Source organism: Rhagoletis pomonella, unplaced genomic scaffold (assembly GCF_013731165.1).
Source record: "Rhagoletis pomonella isolate Grant_MI unplaced genomic scaffold, Rhpom_1.0 Rhpom_scaffold_00010, whole genome shotgun sequence".
NCBI lineage: Eukaryota > Metazoa > Arthropoda > Insecta > Diptera > Tephritidae > Rhagoletis > Rhagoletis pomonella.
In genome coordinates, this window is record NW_023458564.1 from 4806821 (window position 1) to 4829707 (window position 22887).

Genomic DNA, 22887 nt, shown 5'->3' on the forward strand with positions numbered 1-22887 from the left:
CAATCAGTCCTAGCATCGTAAGTACTGTCCGTAAACTAATCCCACATATATACATATATATGTTTTGCAAGGCAATTTCGAATAAAAAAATTTAGGGAACCTGGAGGTGTGTTTTTACACTTTTCGTCATATCTTTGGCATTTACAATCGGATCGTAAAGTATGATTTATCGATGTTCTTGTGAGTAAGCACTAGAACGGCGTTTTTGAGGTCAACGAACTTTGAAACAAAAAACATTGCCTCCTCGCGTCAAAAACAAAAAACATCAATATATCACACTTAAAGGTCCAACTACAAATGCCGAGGGTATAAAGAAAGGCGACCCTTACGAGCGGCAAAAAAAAAAATCGAAATTGCCTTTAAATCGAAATACTTCCTTAGCAAAAGTTTAATGGTTTTTGGTCAGCTTTAATTTACTGCCTTTCAGAGAGGTGCGGCAAACTTTTTTCCTTGTAAGGTGTTGCGGCCTAATGTACATATGGGACAATTCACGTCAACCGGCCCAGAGTCCTGTCCAAAATTCCAATCACTGAAAATGAACATGCCCTTTAACTGAAACGTGGCGAAGTAAAAAATTCAAAATTGCGTCTTTACTACATCGCTTTAAGGAGGGGGTTAAATGGAGTGAAGGAGGGTTGTCAGAAGAAGGTCATGGGTGGAAATTTTCCAGCACATGAAGTCATGATGTTTCGTACCTTGAATTTGGTTAACTGACAGAATATGTTCTTTTTTTCAGGTTCTTCAGGTCCTGTTGACTAAATGTTTATTGGATATAAAGTATAATTTAAATTGTAAATGCACCGCATTTTTAATTTTTTTTTTTAACACAACGCACTCTTTTGCGCCAACTTGGTAGCATGGAACCCTAGGTAGGTTAGGTTGATGTGGCAGTCAGTTCAGAATATCCACTCACTTAGACCTTGCAGCTCCATTGTGATACCACTGTGAAACACATGAATCTCAGTGACTATTCTCCATAGAACCATTTTGAAGCTCTTATGAAGAGTGGGATGGGTTTTATTCCTTCCGTTCCGTAAGAGAGCTAAAAAGTGTCTGCCTAAAAAGCCCACTCTACTCTTAGCTTAAGCCAGGCAGCTACGGGAGAAGTGCTTAACTACTTCTTCCTATTCCTCATCTCTGCAACTTCTTCATGGGCGAATATTCTTATACTCGAAGCGTGCAAACCAAATGGCCAATGACCGGTTACACACGCCGTGACCATCGAATTTGGCCAAAATAGCCTAATTATGCAATTGCCCTCCTATCGCGGTGACCTGTTGGTCTCTTGGATAATATTATTTCTAAGCCTTAACTTTCAGGTTGCCATAGGTATCAGAATTTTGTGGAAGATTGATACTTTTCCTCGCTAGCTCATCAGCCCTGCAATTTAATTCCTCTATTTCCCGCGACCCATATAAAGATGGTGCTGGTATCATTAGAGCCTCTCGGCATCCCTTTGCAACCTTTGATGGTTGCCTAGCCGTATTCTTGATTTGATGGCCGCCTGGATATCCGTGGAGATATTGATTGTATTCCTCGTTACGGCATGTGTACTAATAATCCTAGTTCCATAGAGAAAACTCCATAGCCGACCCTGTTATCAATCTTGGAACCATCCGTTTAGAGATTTAGTTCCCCCATTCTGCATGGTGCTTGACACTCTCTTCGTGACGGGATGTTATTTGGACCTTAGGTTAGGTTAGGTTGATGTGGCAGTCGGTTCAAATTACCAACTCACTTAGACCTTATGAAGGTCCATTGTGGTACCACTGCAGAACACGGGAACCTCTGTGCCTAATCTTCAGAGAACCATTTCGAAGCTCTTATAAAGCGTAGGATTGGCTTTATTCCTACGCATGATAGTTCCGTAAGAGAGCTAAAGAAGGGCCTACCTAAAACGCCTGCTCTCCTCCTGGCCAGAGCTGAGCAGCTACAGAAGAAGTGCTCTACTGTTTCTTCCTCTTCCTCATCACTGCAACTTCTACAATATTCGTGGGAGAATATTCCTAGTCTCGAAGAGTGCCTTCCAAATTGCCAATGACCGGTAACACAAGCCATGACCCTTGCAATATCCTTCTTGAGAGGCTGAGCATCTCTTTCGTATTTTTCTTATCAATTTGTGGCCAAAGTAGCCTAGTTATTCTACAAGTGCCCTCCTCTAGCTATGACCTGTTTACCTCTTGGGTCATGCTATTTCGAAGTTCTAATTTGCAGGTTGCCATGGGTATCCCAATTGTGCCTCTGTTTTCATATAGGGGGAGATTGGTACCTTTTCTGGCTAGCTCGTCAGCCCTGCAATTTCCTTCAATATCTCTATGTCCCAGAACCCAAATGAGGCTGACCTTGAACACGGCGCTGATATCGTTTAGAGCTGCGAGACATTCCTGCGCAACCTTCGATCTCAGCATTACCATGTTCAATGATTTAATGGCCGCCTGGCTGTACGAGTAAATATTAATCGTGGTCCTCGTTACGACATGCGTACTAAAGTACACAGCCACCTCTTTTATAGCTGAAACCTCTGCCTGATAAACACTGCAGTGGTCCGGAATTCGGATAATTCTAGTCCTAGTTTCTTGGAGAAAACTCCATAGCCAACCCTATTGTCTAGCTTGGATTCATCCGTATAAAAATTCAGTTCCCACCTTCTCCATAGTCTTGGTATTTGCCATTCTTTTCTTGACGGGATGCTCGTCTTGAAGAGCCTATCGAAGGTTGGTTTAGGGGCGGAGTAGTGCAGTTCTTGTTCGTGACTACCCATAGTGTGAAGTATAGAGGCGTGACCGAACCGCCGATCCTTCTTTTATGGCCTTCTTTACTCTTTCCTCTATATTAGGTTTCCATGTGAGTTTCCTGTCTAATATGAGTCCTAGATACTTTACATTCTCCTTCAAAGATATCTCCACACCCATAAAGATTAGCGGGGAGATTGTGGGAAGCCTATGTTTCCTTGTAAATTGCTTCGGTTTTTTCGGGGTTTATTCCGAGCCCCCTACTCTCTGTCCAGTTTCTAAGCGTGGCCATGTTAGAGCGCAAAATCTCCATTAGGGTATTTGCCTTTAACGGCAATTTCCAGGTCGTCAGCGTATGCAGTGACGTGCAACCCCCCTCTCGGGTGCCTTCAGCAGAGAGTTTACTGCCAAATTCCAGAGAAGAGGGTAGAAAAAAACCCCTCCCTGAGGAGTGCCTCTACCGACCTCTCTGCTTATTGTGGTGTTGCCAAGCTTAGCGGTTATCTTCCTGCTGACAAGTATACACTCAATCAGCGACGCTACGTTGTGGTCAACTCCAAGCTCTTCTAAGGCACCCGTTATGGCGCTTGCCTTAAGGTTGTTGAAGGCGCCTTCTATATCAACAAAGGCAACCAGAGCATACTCTTTATCTAATAAACTTTTTTCCACCAACCCGACGAGCGAGTGCAAGGCGGTTTCCGTAGATTTGCCTTTCGTATAGGCATGCTGCGCTGGGGAGAGCCTACTAGTTGGTACCACCCCCCGTACATAATCATCCACTATCCTCTCTAAAATTTTGAGCAGAAAAGACGTAAGACTGATGGGTCTGAAGTCCTTGGGGTTAATGTGAGAGGACCTACCTGCCTTGGGTATGAAGGAGACTTTTTTCTCTCTCCAGTCTAGCGGAATATAGCCCATGTTAAGACAGCTTCTTATAATAGACGCAATGAATGGGGAGATAATATCCCGTGATTGCTGCAGTTCTACCGGGTGTATGCCGTCAAGTCCCGGTGACTTGTAAGGACCAAAAGTCTTAATAGCCCATTCGATTTTCGCCTTAGTCATCAGTCTATTTCCTAGATCAGATAGCCCCCCGTCATTTGTGGGGTCGTTAAGTTCCATCGGCTTGCTACCTGGGAAGTGTGTGTCCAGGAGGAGACCTAAAGATTCCTCGCTTGTCGTAGTCCATGAGTTCCCTTGATCCTTGAGATAGCCAAGGTTGCATGGCGACTTTGCAAGAATTCTTCTTAATCTGGCCGCTTCCGTGGTTTCCTCAATTCCCTTGCAGTAACTCTGCCATGATTTACGTTTCGCAGTTCTAACTGCTTTTTTATATATTTTCAAATCAGCCTTATAGGCTTCCCAGTCCTCTGTTGCTCTCGTGGATTTAGCCTTATTGAACATTGTCCTATTAGATTCACGTAACGAGGATAATTGTTTTGACCACCAAGGTGGTTTGTTCTTCCCCCTGTATCTAACAACCGGCAATCCGGCTGACAAAGAACTATTCATGGCTTTAGTGACCTGACCCGTCCAATTCTACCTACGTGGCGGGGTCCCGGGGAGGTATTTTTGGCAATAAAGTCCTCAGTTTTTTGTTATAAACCCCCCAGTCGGTATTTCGCACATTTCTGAACTACCTAACTTGGGGGTCTATTTGGACCTTACTCTGGAGTTTTTGGTAATTTTCCTTTGCACCAAATCCTAATAGCAATAGTAATGAAGGAATCATACTCGAAAATAAATAAAATATTCATATTTACAATTCTTTTTTATGAAAAATTATCTAAGCTATATGCGATTCACTGAACTATTGGTTAATTTTGCTGTTGCTCCCTTTATATATAGTAATTTGGAATTGTTATTGAAGAAATGTTTAATTTTAAATCAATAAAATAGATTTATTAAATTGATACACTGTCACTGCATATTCTGGTTTTAAGATTTTCTAATTAACTACATACTTTCATACTATTTTTGACGCTTAGGTCCTGTACTTCTTTGCGCTCTGAAATAGTTGGTCACATTTCCCAGTTACCCAGACGAGATGATAATGTTACTCATACGCCATGCACGTCCATTCGATTTTGTTTCAGACAGAAAACAGTGCAAAAAGCGAAATAAAATTTAAAAGACGTATACGCTTCTTTAATACAGGCTTTCGTATTGAATACTTAAGCAATACACATCTATACTTGTACTTACATTTAAATGTACTTATGTACATACATATATTTTAATCGTAGGTATATACATACATTTGATTTCTTGTTAACATAAACCGCATTTTAATCTATATTACATCCTTATGTACATATGTACGTCTGTGTCGCATACATAAAATATACGTGTAGCTCCAAGAATCCTATTAAATGGAAAATGAAATCGAACTCGAACCAACTTACACGAAAACACCTGAATTTAGTAAAGTTTGAATGAGGTAGTTAACTACAGGTACGAATAATATATGTATGTGCATGATTATGTATATGTACTGGAGGTCTAATATCCGTATACGTATGTATGCACATACATGTACGTAAATATTTACAGTGTGGCTGAATACATACTTGTTTACAACACCACCACCACCACCACCAGCGCATTATTTCAGCGGTTACGCGTCAGAGACTTTGAAAGTTTTGAGAATATAAATATACATACATATAAATATATGTATAATGTACGCTCTAGGGATGTTAATTTTTCAGCTTTTTCCGATCCCGGGATCCCGAGATTAGTCCCGGAATTTAGATATTCATTACTTTTCAACATTCCTTCAAAAATTCCTTCTATATTGTCTGAGAAGCTCTCCTACCATAAAATAAATAATAAATAAATGGGTTTGAAACCTAATTTTTTATTTAAAGTGGTATTTTTATGTTTTCTGTCTGATGTCAGGATTTATTTTAAAGGACTTTGTAATTGCAAAGATATGATTGATTCCAAAGATGATTTAAAACATTCAATGCAATGTAGAATAAAAATATGGATACAAATGCAAGAGAAAATTTCTTTAGAGTTTAAAAAAACTTAAATTTTTTGGATTCAAAAATACGAATAGGAAATTTTTTAAGCTGACAAAGTTAGAAGAACGAAATTCGAGGATGTTATCGAGTTTACATATAACATATAATTTTTTCAAAAACAAATACTGCGAAATTTTAAGGATAAAATTTTAAAATGACATTTTCAATATTTACCATCCCTTCTGCACCAGAAACTTGCATCTGTTTAAATTCTACAGGATTTTCTCATTAATTTTATACCCATACTTCTTCTCTAAGCACATTTCTCTGAATTTTTTAAATCATTTTTAATTACTGACGTCAGAGTGAAAAACTAAAAACGCAATTTTACTATATTTGGCCCAGGGTTTCGCGAATATTTTGTTTTTAAAATTTACTCTCGCGCGGTGTTATATGTATAATGAGCTAGACATTTATAAAAAAATATTAATTATTAAATAAAAAACGAAATATAGCCAATACTGGTCAAGAAAAGGAGTTTCTATTACTGCCATCAGTGCAAATTACAAATACCGAAAAGCCAGAGATTTTTTGCCAAAAATCCCGAGATTTGGGACCTTAAAAGGCCGGGATCCCGGGATTAACATTCCTAGTACATACATACATATACGAATGTTAGATTTTGTATGACATTCCCTTTGCCGAAAGTCTATCGCGACATCTCTCTTTTTGCGGTTTCCAGCTCTGTGCCAGCAACATTGTAATTTCACATGTTTAATGTTCATCGAACTTCAAAATGAGTTTATGCCCAGTAGGGAAACGATTCTAGAGAATTTACTTTTGCTTCAGGAAAATTGGGAATACTGAATAGAAACGTTTAAATATAAAATGGGTACCTCGATTCTATAGAAAATTATGAACTTTTAATTGTTCTTGCTTCTTGCGTCAAAATTCAAAGAGCAGACTTAGCAACTTTTCGCCTTCAAGTTTTGAAAAGTAAAATGTCATAGTTTTGTAAAGTATCACATTTCGCTGCTTTTGAACTACACAGAGGGGAAAAAAATTAAAATCAATCAGAAACGTAATTGATCTTACTATAAACGTCAACAAAAGTACTGTATATTGGTGAATATGAAATTCAACTAAGCGCATACTAAAATGACCGTGTTCGTTCTGAAAAAGCATCCGTGAAGTGTATAATCAATATAAAAGCCAAAAAAAAAAATTTAATTTGCATGTTGCCTGCAGCGGAATACAAACCCTGACCCTCTCTGGATATCAAAAAATTTGGTTCGCTAGTTCGAGTTTTCCCTGCAAGGCACCCACCCGTGTTTTTATATATATATTTCGCATCTAACAATGTCACACATTATGCCATGCCTATCGCAGATCGTATACTTACAAGTGTTGTACTTCAATTACAATCGATTATGCATTAAAATATAAACAAAGAACACAATGCATTGCCTGAGTAAATGAATGGTGAAGTGTGAGAGTAGCATTAAATATCCGTACCATAAACAATTAATGAAAGTACATACATACATATATACAAAAGTTGTTGTTCTTTACGCTAAAACTCCGACTCCGCTGCGTCAACTGTCATGATATGTACATATGAGCAATTGTTAAATTTTTCGATAAAAACTAGAACAAGATTTCATTGCGAAATTGTATTTAAATGAAAACTTAATAAAGACATACTAAAAAAAGTCAACTCGTGCTCATATGCCCGTATTTGTGTATGTAACGTATACGTCCCGTAGCACCTTACACCACCAGCTAACACGTTTAATCGCACGCCTTAACTTAAAAGTCATATTATTCAAAAGTAATTAAATATTGCCGTGGAATATTTTCCTACAGCATTCTTCACGAATATATACGTATATTAATTTCTTCATGTACATATATAACAATTTTAAAATTTATTTCGAGTGTGCCAATAAAAATTTAAATATTGGAATTTTTGTTTCGCAAATGATCGTCAAATTATAATCAATGTAATTCTTTTTCTTTTAGTAGCTGGCACACTAGTTTTCTTATTCTAGATTGGTTCGTTTTGGCAAAAAGAACATTTTCACCGTTTACTGGTAACATTTCGAAGTATCTTAAAATTTTAAAATGAAAAAAAAAAATCGTTAAGTTTTAAAAATTACAAAATAACCGCGACAGATATTGTACATGCTGCCATTTTTGTTTTTCTTAATTTGGTGGCACACTTTTGAAACTTCACAGGTATGTTGTATTTGGTGCCAACTTTCATTGCCTTTAGTATTAACATTCTATCTGAAAACTTCCCAAAGTTATTTAAAAAAAAAACAATTATGATTTTTTCAAGAGACAATGAAAAAATTAGTAATTTCGGCACTTTTTAAGGCTAAAACTGTTCAAATACTTGATTTATTTTTTATTGAACTTGTTTCTGGAACTCTATTGGTAGGAATAAATGCAAGAAGAATGCCTTAGTGTTTTTTTTTTTGGCGAAAGACGGAAGTTACACTAACCAACTCGTAAGATTTGCTCATATACATATCTATTTGGCTACTTCGAAAACCGTCTTGTTTATTCTTCATTTTCAGGGTATCTTTTATGGAACGTGAATTAGAATTATTGTAGAGCTTTTCGTGATTACCGGTATTATAATGTCTCTTGAAAATACACGTCTAATCATGCGGCGTGAACACCCCACAGAACACCCACACATGTCAGCTGGATGTTTAAACAACGGTTATGCAATACTCATCGAGCTCCTGCTGGTAATTGTCGTTGATTGCCAGTGTTCGGAAAATTGAATTCCGAGAACATTCTTAATGACGTTTACCATTCCAAAGCTCTCTACATCGGTTTAAGTTATCTTTAAATAGATTATTTCCTTCTTCTTCTATGGTGCCACACCCCATACCTACAGCTTCAACGAATATGGATATTGTGGCTATTTTCTCATCGGGATGATGACAACCGGTCTTCGAAATTATGCAATGCGGAACTTTTTTCGGCGCTATGCGTAAGACTATGTTGAAGACCAATATATGTCCAAGATATTGGCGAATATATGTATGTATTGAAAAAAACGGCCGAAAATTATCTCAAAAGCTTAAACGCTTGAAAGCAATCGCGAAGCGGCTAGAATGACGTGGTGCGGCTTCATAAACATGGCTGTACAACTCAACACTGCGGTGCTGAAATCACAGAGATGCATTTTTAATCGGCTTTATTTAGGTAGATTTTTTGCTTTTTGGTCAAATCGAGTAATTGAAATTTCATGTTGACCTATGATCTGAAATTCGGTGTAGTTCTGATGGCAATACAATCATGAATATTCAGTATCATTGTAAATCCAAAAGGCCACCGACACAAAATGGCGGATAACATTTCTTTTTTCAATTCCCGCCATATGGGTATAATATTAAGAGGCGGCCGGTGTGGTGTAGTAGAAAGCAGTGCGCGCTTCCACTCCGCAGGACCGTTGTTTGAGCGATGGTCAAAGCACCTTGGAAAAAATAAAATAAAAAAAGGCAGTTTGGCATTGCCTGCCGCCTCCGAGTGTATTTCTGCCATCAAAAACAGCTTCTCATAAAAATGCAATCGCCGTTCGGACTCGGCGTAAAACTGTAAGTCCCTCCTCTTTGTGTGAAAACATCAAGGCGCACGCCACAAATCGGAGGAGAAGCTCGGCCAAACACTAACACATGTGTAAGCGCAAATCCAAGATGGCCGCCACCACAAAATGGCGGATTATATATTTTTTCGATCCCTTTAACATGGGTTTCAAACTAAAGGGCTTGACGTATAGAAAACAGTGCATTGTTAAGGTCAAAGGTTAAAGAGGTCATCGTCTCACTCTTCTCGTTAATCTAGAGCATTGATCGTACTAAAATAAAATCTTGAGGGGTAGCGTACTCTACGGAAATATGTAAATGATCGTTCTATGATGCTGCACGATGGAAGTAATGGATTTAAAGGGTGTTTTTTTTAGACGTGTGGTTTTGAATGAGGCAATATTATTTTCGGGTTGATCTTTTTGACAGCTGTTACTTGGTTTATACTCAGTTTGGTTTGCCATTTCATAATGAACAGACCTACTCTGGAACAACGTTTGCAAATCGTGAAAATTTATTACCAAAATAATGGTTCGGTTTGCGCGACTCATCGTGCGCTGCGTCCAATATTCGGTCGACATAATCGCCCAGGAGAGTCGGTAATTTGAGCAACCATGGATCGGTTTTGCACCAGGTTTATTCTAGTGGATAATGCGCATCCTCAGAGATGCCGTACAGTGCGCACCGAAGATGCTATTGCTGCTGTGAAGCAGAGTATCGAAGAAGACCCGAATGAGTCCATCCGCTATCGCGCGCAACAATTGGAGCTGTGACCATCCACTTTATGGAAGATTTTGTGGAAGGATCTTAGTTTGCGGGCTTACAAAATCCAACTCATGCAAGAATTGAAGCCGAATGACCATCAAGCGCGTCGTTCGTTCGGTAATTGGGCCCAAAACGAGATGGCCACCGATCCCGATTTTCACAAGAAAATTTTGTTCAGCGATGAAGCTCACTTTTGGTTGAGTGGGTACGTTAATAAACAAAATTGTCACATTTGGAGTAATTATAACCACAAGCCATTGTTGAGACGCTGCTACATCCTCAAAAAGTTAGTGTTTGGTGTGCTCTATGGGCATAGGGAATCATTGGTCCATATTTCTTCAAATATCAAGCCGGTCTTAATGTTACAGTCAATGGGGAATGCTATAGAGCTATGATTAATGGCTTTTTCGTGCTTGAATTGGAGGATGTTGATGTGGACAACCTTTGGTTCCAACAAGATGGCGCTATATGCCATACAGTCAACGAAACAATCACTTTATTGAAGGAAACTTTTGGTGAGCGCATTATCTCGCGTCGTGGGCCTGTGGCGTGGCCACCAAGATCTATCACCGCTGGACTATTTTTTGTGGGGTTATGTAAAGTCGCTTGTCTACGCAGATAAGCCCGAGACGATTGACGCCTTGGATGAGAATATTCGGCGCGTTATTGCTGACATACGGCCCCAATTGCTGCCAAAAGTGGTCGAAAATTGGGCCTCTCGGCTGGAATTTATTCGACCCAGCCGCGGCAGTCACTAGCCCGAAATCATTTTTAAAACATAATGACATACCCTTATCTTTATAAGAAAGCTAAATTCTTGGCCATAACATTGAACTATATGCGTTTTATTTCTCCTTAAAAACCACATGTCTTAAAAAACACCCTTTACTTTTACGCGATGACATTTCTCAAGCACAAACAAACAAAGCCGAAAATAAACTGCTAAATTGGAAAAATATATGAATTATACAAATTATTAAAAAACAAAATTAAAAAAAAAAATATGTTCTTTGTGAAAGGATTAGTGAATTTTAGTGCATTTAAAGCTGTTTACTTTTAATTGAGAAATGTCAAAATCGTCAAAACCAAAGTAGCGGTTTGCGGAATGCGCCACCTCTGTTCGCTACATCGCTACCATTTAGGTTTAATTTTTATGATTATCCATGCATGAATAGTTTTGCAAGATGAGATTGCATCTAAAATATGGGAAAGCCCTTAAAAATAATATTATTTAAATATAACTACTGTTTTAAGCAATTCGAACTCATTATTCATAAAATGTTGTTAAATTAAAGCAGTTACGTTGACAATTGTATGAGAACTGAAAATACTTACATATGTATGCGCTTGGAAGCATCTGTAAGGCTGCCTTTCCCCTCCCTGTGAGCAAGTGCATTTTTAAATTACTCATGCGTAGCATAGGCTTCTCTCGAGGGTTTAAAGTCGCTTTCGCTCAGTATGGCATGTGGGACCACAAGTGGACAAGTGTATGCTTGTTCCACGAATTTACGACATAACAATGCATTTTTAAGTGCCACTTCGATGCAAGTAATTGCAAGACAATTAAAAAATATATATTTGCAACATGCTTTCAGTAACATTTTTTATGAACCTACATGTGGCTGTTTTTATGTTTATTTCAATATAAATATGTATGTATGTAAAAATATGAATTTCAGTAAGTGCACCTTTAGTAGAGTACCGACATATGCATGCATGTCCATATTTGCGGTGAATGTAGGTATACATATGTATGTACATATATTTATTTATTATAGCCAAGCTTCTTAAGTGTCTTTTATGAAAATCGTTACATATTGTAGTGAAAAAATAATTTTCCATGTACTTCTAAGTGTATGTAGGCATACGGTTTTCAGCGAAATTGTTGAAGTAACTTTCTCCTGTAACAAATTGCATTTCATTACAAAATGCTAGAACCTCTGTGTATTGCCATTTGTATTATTATTTTTAGAACAAAATAAAAAAAAAAAACAGAGTTGTAAGGGCATAAAATCTTATGATAACCCAGCAGCGGAACTACGAATGCACGACTACGCTATCAACTCCAGAATCGACTTCAGAAAATACAGTACATTGCAATATGCTTGAACTGCTTCTCAAATGTAATCAACTCAAATTATCAAATATTTTCACATAAAATCAATAAGGGATCGAAAATTGAATTTTCGTCGTTTTTTCGTCTGTTTCACCCCTCAGCCTAGAAACTTTTCAGAGAGACAAACATCATGCGCATCCGGGACGAAAACATTTCCAGCCAATGGTAGTGTTTTAAATATACCTTGTGCTACCTACAGAAGGCAAGGCTATTATAGCCACCTGTTGGCTCCATAGGATCAACAGCTCAATTGATGATCACAGCTTATTCCATTTTTAAGGAATTCTGCCACCAATCGGTAGAGCTTATAATGTCCAGTGCATAGGGCACTAAAAAATACTGAATAACTGAATCGGTTTCTTCAATTTTAGATCCAACAGTAGCGAGCTGATCTTAAAAAGTTCTGTGAAACCTTTTTTAATCGCTGAGAGCATATGCCTAGCTTAACCTTAAGGTGTTCAGGGTAACATATGTATGTTTAGGTTATCTCTAGCCCCACAATGCTACGCAGCCTTCATTAAATGAAATATTCACCCATTCATTTCCGACGGTGACTTCAATGGAGAAAAGAGGGAATGATGTAACTGAATAGTTGCGGGCCATGTGGTTCTTGTTCATACCTCTCCCTGGTCAAATTGAGGGATGTATGTATGTACTCCTGACTTGATGCGAAGTTTAAAGCGTGCGGTTTAAGTGGGCGTGGATATGAACAAATTTCACGAGTCATATTTTTCGACAAAAGCATGTTTTGGTCGAAAATGGTGGCACAGTTATCTGAGGCAATGCATTATCTTCTGTTTCGTGTGAGCAACAAGATTCCACCGCGAAATTGTATTTAAGTGAAAACTTAAAAAAGATATACTAAAAAAAGTAAAAATAACAACTCGTGCCTCATATACCCATAGTTGTCTCAACTCAGTAACTAAATATTGGCGTGGAAGATTTTTACACAGTTTTCGTTGTGCACATATATATTACTTTCTTTATGTGTATAACAATTTTAGAATGAATTTCGAGCGTGCTAATAAAAATTGTAAAAATCATAGTCATATTTTACTCAATGTAAATTTTTTTTCATTTTGTGGCACACTAGTTTTATTACACTAGATTCGTTCGCTTTGGCAGGAAGAATACTTCCACCGCTTATTGTTAACATTTTGAAGTATCTAAATTTATTAAAATTAAAAAATCTTAAAATTTCAAAAATTACAACACAACTGCGACAAATATTCTGCATGTTGCCATTTTTTTTTTATATTTTGGCACACTCTTGAAACTTTTCAAATATGCTGCATTTGATGCCAGCGTCCATTTCCACTAATATGAATATTCTATTTGAAAACTTCCCAAAGCTATTAAAAAACCAATTATGATTTTTTCGAGTGACAATAAAAAAATAAGTGATTTCGGTACTTTTTCGCCTAAATAAACGTTTTAAGGCTAAAATTGTTCAAATAAATGCTTGATTTATTTTTTATTGTACTTGTTTCTGGAACTGCATTGATTGAAATATATATGCAAGAAGAATGTTTTAGCTTTTTTTCTGCTCATATATGTGTGTAGGTGCCGCTCGTGTGAAAAAGTAGGGAGTCAATTAATCAGATGTGACATTTTCAGCCAATTCTTTACACAGAGCACTGACGTCCTACTCAAAGTATGTAAAATTTTAATTTAATTTTCTAATTTTAGTAACATAAACATATATTATAATCCTTATATACATAAATTTAACATTCTCACTAAATAAATAATGTTTTCGTTTCAGGAATATATGCATTTGTTTGTTGAAGTAGTTGGTCTCATACGAATTCATTGCTATAAACGAGTACGAGTAATAATTTATTTTAATATACATACAGCTCATTTAGTTGTGCAACATCAGAGAGCCTGTAGATTTCAAATACATACATATATTTACATACATACGTATGTATGCCCTTGTAATTTTCAAATAAGTGCCATTGTATTTACAAGTTGAAATGCGGCAGAAATTTAATCGCTGCAGTATTTTCGAAGTTATTCAATGCCTTACAAAATTTTCTGATAGTTCAATAACTACTTCACTGCCACAGCTTGTGTTGTTGCATTTAAAGGATGTGAGAATGTTATTAAAAAGATTAAATACGCAATAGGGAATATTACATAACTAAGGCAATATTGACGCTCGTATCTGTACCATCGTGTGTACAAATACTATAAATATTCCTGTTCACAGTCTGTCGCATTACCAAAAAAGTCAAAGCGAAAATTAACCTAAAAGTAGTATGTTTTGTGAACTGAATCTGAATGGTTAGAGGCGCATAAAACCACCCGATGGGATACCGGATCGATTTCTGGCCCGATAAACATCCAAAAAAATTCTAACAACGCTCTTTCCTTAAAAGGGCTCTTCCACTCTTCCTCTGAGTATATTGCTGCCGTGAAGAAGCTTCTTGCGAAAAACCGTCTCCAATTCCACGGACGCATAGTGGTACTTCAGTGGTACGAAATTGGCAGTTTTATACAAAATAAAAGCAACAAAAGTCAGTAGAATTTTATTCAACTAAAATTGATTGAGATTTTTGTTCATTTAAGCAATGTGTTTTTCTTATAACTTTTGTTTTTATTGTTTTTTTTGTAGGTTCATATGAATATATAGCACCTACTAGGCAAAATATACCAAATATTTTGATAAATATAAACAAGACAAAATGAAACTTTATAATTGCTAACTTTGACATTTTGATGGACAAAAACTATGTTTCTTTCGTCTTCTTACTATAAAAAAATTAAATAACGGAATATTTTCTATCGATTCAGAAAAAAAATTTTGCGCATATTTGCGACTTTTAACGTTACCTCATATAGTAATGATGGCTTTTGTGGTATTTTTAAGGCCTTTTTGGGGTTAAGTTTGCCTGGGAGGTATGTTAACCGATTACTACCATTTTTCGGATGTTTAGTTATAATGAGGGGATTCACAAGACGTGTCAACCATCGTAGAATCTTAAGCTTAACATTCTTTTATCTAAAATAATGATCAAGATGGGTTTAGAGGATTTCAAACTGCGCCGAAATATTTTTAAACTGATAAAAAATATATAATTTACCGCCCCAAAAGCATTTTAACAGTTATTTTACATAAAAAAATGTTAGGCTGAAGATTTTACGAGGGTTAACACGTCTTTGTGAATCCCCTAAATATTATTACATATGGGCAGAATTTCGGAATGATATGTTCATTGGCCCGTTTTTACGGCGATTCCTTCTAATTTTTTTCCACAAAACGTATGGGGCTGTACCACTGTGGGACGCCTCCAGTTGAGCGATAACATCAAGACGCACGCTAAAACTTGGAGAAGAAGCTCGATCAAGGACTTAATAAAGTTGTGGGTGCCAAATATGAATTTTTTTTTGTTAATTTTCCTTACATTCTTAGCAATAAATTAAGCTAATTTTGAATACAGGATTCGAAATTAAATACCATAACCCGCAAAGAATATTTTATGATAAGTACCACATTTGTGCTGAGTTAAGTTCAACGTACTCTGTTTAAAGCTCATAAGACTAATAAAAGCTCATAAGACTTTAAAAGCAAAATTTCGTATTATTAATTTTATAGAGAGTATTAAAAAATCTATAAAACCAATTTTGAGAGCGCTTGAGACGGCTGCGTAGGCGTATGAGTAACATTGCGCTTATGTACATAAAATTTAGGTTTTCTTTTTAACCGACTTCCAAAAAAGGAGGAGGTTATCAGTTCGTCGGAATCTTTTTTTTTTTTTTTTTTTTTTTTTATGTATGTTACCGCATAACTTTGCACCACGTCAACCGATTTCAAGGAAAGGTAGTGTCTCAGAGGTGGTCCCATACTAATTTGGTTTAGATCCGATCATTGGATCATGAAATATATAGATATATATATATTTTTTTTAAGTCGGTTTTTTTTTTTGCTAAAAATTACTTGTTACATTAAATACTTTAATAATAAATAATTACACACGTATATACAAAACTATACACTTATTTACATTTCTATGTGCATATGTATATACATACATACACATATGGATATAATACTGTCACTGCTTATTCCACTTCCGCAAGCACTAATTGCAGTGAATACGCCTAGGCTTACAAAAGCGGAAAGCAAAGCGCGAAATTACATTTTTTGCCATGCACAAGCAAAAAAACAAAAATTATTCTGAAAAAAATTATGGAATATGGAGTTTTAATTTAATTTATACAAAAAGACTGACCTCATTTAAAGTCTTGCAAAATTAAAATTATACAAAAGCAGGCTCAACATAAACATAAAACCAGTCATATGTCATCATGGCAGCCGCAAGTAAACGCCTGATGTTGAAACATACATATGTACATACATAAGTACTTACATGAGTGTATGTTTCATTCACTTTTGAAGTTACCTGTACACACAAGTCACACTGGTCACAAAATGTGGCTAGGCCATTGCATACTTACTTAACGGAATAAATGAAAATATTGCATTGAATGGCCGCGTCATCACACTGTAAGCCAAACAGACAGCCCCAAACCCAAGTTGATATACATATGTGGTGCATATGTATCAAAGCAAGAATTTGTTGGGGAACAACAAGGTGCGTATTGTGGCGGAAAGGCATACATACAATCCAACCCAGGCAGGTGAAGCACAGCCCGAGCCGGCAAAAAATGCAAATGAGCTGAATATGATTTGTTAATTAAAACAAATTTTCCTTACGCTTGTATTTACTTGTAGACGTTATGATGTCCAAACTCCACCAGTTTTAGGTCAACGTTTTAAATTGTAAAAAAAAACAAAATGTTTTAAACTGGGGCATGAAATCTGGACTCTAGGATAGCGTGGTATAATGTTTTCAAACGACATTTGTGGAGGCCAGAAGCAGGAATATTTATCTATGAATGAGAGCACTTTATTGCAAAAGAAGTAACTTCAGGTATACCATACATATTAGGGTGTTCGATTATTCGGCTTTTTTCAAAAACCGGTTTTCGTGTTATTCGAAACATTGTAATTTGATAAAAAACGGTTTTGAAATTAAGAAAAAAGCGGATAAAACGGTTTTATTTTACATAGTTTTTATATAGTGAAAATTATTATGTTGGTATGAACTTCAAACTGCTATAAAACTATTAGAAGTAAAGACAGCTTTTATTTATAAAATAGCAAAGCAAAATAAGTTCAATATTTTTTTTTTAGAGCAAAAGTAAAACAAATAAAAATCTGTAAAAAATTTACATTTTTTCTTATTTCAACATTAAAGTATTGCATTTTTTCTGACTTTTTTTCGGATTTGAGTAGTGTTCTTGCCGCCGTAGCCGAGTGCTTAGATGTGCCTACTGCCACTCGGGCAGCCCATGCATGGTTCATTTCCTGGTCTCAGCAACTTCAAAAAAGGTCGCCCCTCGGCAGCCAATGGCAAACCTCCGAGTGTACTTCTACCGTAAAAAATTTTCTTCGGAGGTGGAGTAAAAGTGTAGGATCTCTCCATTTGTGTCACAACATCAACAAACAGAATACGAATTGGAGGAGAAGCTCGGCCAAACATGTATAAAACCTTTAAGCACCAAACATTCATTTATTATTATCAAATATGAGAGCCTTTTTGTCCTAAAATAACCTAGTATATAATTTGTTCGATAAAAAAAATCCGTTTTATTGATTATTCGAAAAATCAAGATTACAAAAAAGCCGCCTATATGTTTCAAAAAAAAAAACATGGAAAGCGGTTTGGAACCTAATACATACCAACGTAGCCAGGATTTTTGGAAGGGGAGGATTATGAAAGACGCTCCGTACTCACCACGAAGCTCTTCAAGCATCTGATATCTATTCCCGAAAGCTCATCAGATGTGTGAAAGAAATGCGACCCGAGGTGCTTGAACTTTAGGTTCGCAAGAGCAGCAGGTGTTGAGATGATTCCACTCCACCAACCTCCATGCAGCTGGTGCAGTAAGGGTCATCTGTGATATTCAGCCTTACTTCATGCTTACCCATAACGCAATGACCAATTAGAGCTCCCACCAGTAGCGAGATGTACTTAGGTAGCTTATTCTCAAGAGCTCCCAGGACCGCCCCGTTCTACACGTAGTCAGAAGGATTTTACCACCTTGGTTTCCTGGATCTTCGCCCATCGTACGCTGAGGTGACTAAATGCTAATGACTTCCTATAACTGGAATAAATACCTCTAGGGTCCCCTGTCTGGCTAGCTCAGCGACCATGCAGTTACACGCGAATTCGCTATGACCCGGAACACAAATGAGCTTAATAGCGTAGTTATCCGATGCGTTCGATAAGAATGTCAAACAATCCCTCACTTTTTCCTACCGAACGAACAAGGAGCCAATGAAAGCCTTGAAAGTTGCTTGACTGTCGGAATAGGTGTTACACTAGAAATCTACCAATCCGAAGCACCTCTCCCAGTCCTCTCTCGCTGGAATGTGGATAATGAAAGATCCCTTCGGACCCACAAGCGGCATGCAGTGGTCTGTTCGAGTTGGTAGGAAATTAGAATGCTGATAGTATATGGACACAACATTTAACATAGGATTAAGCGCCTGAGTAGGAGTGGTGCGTAGTTCCCAGCTGCTGGACGATGAAGGGAAGCCTAACGAGCCAATTAACTACTTTCGGCGAGAGATGCCAACGCTTGCCAATGGCCCCTCTACAAAAATAAAGGTCTACTATATCCTTCTTGACTCTTTCCTCTACGTTGGGTTTTTAGAAAAGCTTGCCGCCAAGAATCAAACCCAGATACTTCACCGTGTCAGAGGGTCCTTGTGGAAGACCACCCCTTGAGGGAAGACGGCACATTATACCTCCTAGTAAAAAGAACAACCTCCTAGTAAAATTAATAAGCTCCGTTTTTAGGGTTCACACCGCGCCCGCAACTACAATCCCCATAAGTTCAAACAGCGTTTCCATAAACTTTCCCTTTGTAATCCGGGCAGTCGCTTCTCTCCAGAGCCACTAACATGTCGTTAACGACAACGACCCAAAGCAACGGCGGGGTACCTGTACTCACAGATCTTCGAATTGAAGCGCTGCCCCATTCTGCCGCAACGGTTCTGTTGTAAACGATGCGGTAAATATACCTTACAATGTCTGCTCCGACCTTTAGTTTATTTAGGGAGTTTACAATAGCCAGAGGTGACACGTTATTAAAAGTCCCATCTGTATCAAGGAAGGCACCAAGCCCGAATTCCTTCTGCGAAAAGGTCTACTCGATACTTTCAACGGGCCTGACCTTGCATAAAGCTTGCTGATTCAAGGGTAGACGGTCTCTAAGAATACCGTTTCTTTAGTGCAGATCTCTCTAGCGTCTTCAAGAGAAACAGAACGGCCTGAAGTCCCTTGTTGATACGTGCGGGACCATTCACCATCCAAGGCTCCTGGCCATGACCCCTGCAGTTGAGTTGGTATTGTGCCGTCCGAACCCGGCGCCATAAAGGGCTTTAAAGACTCAATAGCCCGAATAAGGCGATCCTCGCACAATATATCTTAGTGATTCGTTCCCGAGCTCATATCCCTTATACAGATGTTTTTTGGATCCGGGTTGCATTGGAAGTGAGGAGTAGCGCCCAGTTAAATCAGATCGTTGCTTAAAACGGAAATATCATGAAATGCGTGAGCTCGACAAGGATAAATATAGAAAACATGCTCTTTAACAGGACATCAAACAAGTTTCGCAACATGGAAGGGCAACATTTTTTGGAAGAAACGAAAACATCGTATGATTAAAACTTTCGTACTTTCAGTCTACCATTTGCTTAAGCTTTACAATATTTTAATAATTTTAAATCACACCGGTTTAAGCATTTCTCTCATTTCTCTCAATACCACGCAAACATGTAAACATTTCAAACGAGCCTTTCACATCTATAATTATCTCAACAAGAATTACCGACATAAAAATTTTCCACTTTCCAAACCCTCGAAAAATTTATAATTATATACATACAGAACACAGCTAAAAGGTGAGAGTGAAAATCTTAACGTCAAAAAGAGAAATCATCAGCAGGTATGAAAAATAAATAAAATTAAAAGGAGTGAAAAAACAGACGGCTGAATAGGCCAGCAAAAAGTCAAACATATTTACAGGCGCGTGCACAAAGCAAAGAAGCTGCGTGCGATAAGTAGACAGCCGTATGAATTAATGAAAATATAAAAATGTTGGAACCTACATACATATATAAATACATACACATTTACATGATTGCAACACGTACAGCAGGAAAAAATTTCATAATCAGAAATTAATTTTCTACCGAAAATAAATACTAAAGTGAAAAAATGTTGCTGGTAAACATATTCAAATTAAAGTTCCTCAAGAGAAAAAGTGTTCATTAAACATTTATTGTTGTTGGCATGAATGTTGAAATACCAAAGTTAAAAAAATGTATAACCATTACTGAGATAATACGTTTTATAATGGCGTTTTCTTTTTTTAGAAAAAAATTTTGCCTTTTCATTGCCCTCTCCTTAGTATTTCTGCGTAGAGGGCACTGAGAAGGCAACAATTTTTGGTAGAAGAGAAAACGCCATAACACCTGCAAGTTTTTTAATATAGGTACTCCATTAACACTCTATAAAAGATAGATAGATTATTCTGGCTGGCACACCACACCCAAATATACTTATCAATAGGTCTCTATTAATGCCAAATGGGGATAGAAGTTTTAGTTAAGTATATTCGAAGTAGACATAATTTCTCAACGCTTTTTTTGAATTCCGGAGGTGCTTAAATGCGAACTGTTTTCATGTCTTCAAGCTTAATAAACTTTGGAGCTCAAAAATATTTCAGTCGTTTTCTAATAGCGCAGTGTAAACGCATAGGATGTGTTCTAGGGTCTAGCATTATTGTGTTTTCATAGTGAACACGGCACTTAATTTTGCAAAATTTTGTATTTTGTAACGATGATTTAAACAAAATGAAAATATACACGCCAAATATATATCCTCCTGTTTATATAACCCAATTATGCTAGGAAACTGAAACTTGACAAGGTATCATAAATTGTAAATACATACCCTACGTACGGCGCAAAGTGGCAGATAAGGGAAAAGGGGGCGTGGCACCGCCTATACAAACTTAAAGTCGCAGATCGCTTATCTCTATAATAGCTTATGCTAAGGTTTTGAAATTTTACACAGCTACATACATATGTTATAATTACCGAACTTATGGCGAAAAGTGATATGTATTCGAAAGGGGGAAAAATATACTGCCGTTAGAGATGGAAATATTATATTTTGTTTTACACCATCGAAGTACTTTCTTAACCTCAACAGATTCTGATGAAAAGAAGGACCAGTTTGTTGGCAATTTAGCTTTTACCCTTTCAAAAGGCTATCAGACCAACATAATCGAAAAACGTTATTTAATGTCTGAATTTTGGTTTATGTTTAACCTAATAGTCAGTGATGAACCATTAGGGATCTCATCGATACATACAAATACATGGACATATTTTTCATAAATGAAAGTTGAGGTTACTTTCTCGGTCTAATTTCGAAAGCTACTGAAAAAATTTGGTTTTAAGATTGCCTGTAAATTCGCTGTAAATTTCGGTGGTCAATAATAGTGACAAGCAAAATTCAAAAGTGGGCCATATATTTATCGCGATACTAGTATTTTTAAATTCTCTCCAGTCACATCAGTGGATGTCGAAAGGTTGTTTTCCGTATATTCAACGCGCTTAAGCGACCAGTGCAGATCTTTATTATTTGAGAATATCGAGCAACACTTTATTGTCCATTGTAATCTTTCAATCCCTGAAATAAACATTAAACACTACTAAAATATGAATATGTGTTTTTCGAGCGTATTTTGAAGCATAATGTTTTAGTGCTTATCTAAGCCCTGTTCATTAGCCACCTTGGACTTATGTGCATACGTATCTACATAGTATAAACATGACCTAGTACGTTAGTTATCTAAATATTTTCTGTGTTAACTGCTTTATGTTCTCTACCTTTTTCATGTTTTTCCCCCTTATTCACAGATGAAGGTAATCACGCACTACAGGAGTTCCTTGCCGCACGTAATCCGAAGCAGCAACATAGCAGCACTCTGGAATCGTACTTAATCAAACCAATACAGCGCATCCTCAAATATCCTTTGCTTTTGCAACAGTTGCGGAATTTAACCGATTCACGCGCCGATGAACACCTACACTTGTGCGGTAAGTACTTGTGCGTTAACATGCGTGAAATGCACGTATTTTTTTTTTCTTTTTATAACCAACCAATGGCCTTCGATAACACTTGAATTTTTCCTCTTAATTAATGATATGATTTTAATAAGTAACATAAATAAATCTTTTACCTTTTGCATATGTAGCCACTTGTGATTTATTTGCCTGTATTTATTTATTTTTTTTTTTTGTTTTTATTCGTTTGCATTGCAGAGGCCCTCAAGGGCATGGAAAAAGTGGCCGAGCATATCAATGAAATGCAACGAATTCACGAGGAATATGGTGCTATATTCGATCATTTGTTCCGACAACATCAGAAGTCATGCAAGCAACCCATTGATTTGAGTCCAGGTGAGGTTACTGGTGTGTGCATTGACGTATTTTCTAATGGATATATTTTTTTTATTTTATTTATTTTATTCAGTCGTAGCATAGGAGCCACTCAGAAAATTATGAAATAGAAAATCTTTTTTATTTATATGTAGAAAGCTGAAGGGCAATC

General features: G+C 37.0%; 1 protein-coding gene across 1 annotated transcript in view; it reads left to right on the forward strand.

Annotated features, from left to right (window-relative positions):
• Window positions 1-22887, forward strand: part of LOC118746479 (protein still life, isoforms C/SIF type 2-like) — a 375070-nt gene that overhangs the window by 346261 nt on the left and 5922 nt on the right. The window contains exons 16-17 of the mRNA XM_036480328.1: window positions 22194-22373; window positions 22599-22748. Coding sequence (XP_036336221.1) covers window positions 22194-22373; window positions 22599-22748 — 330 coding nt within the window. The remainder of the gene's footprint in view (window positions 1-22193; window positions 22374-22598; window positions 22749-22887) is intronic.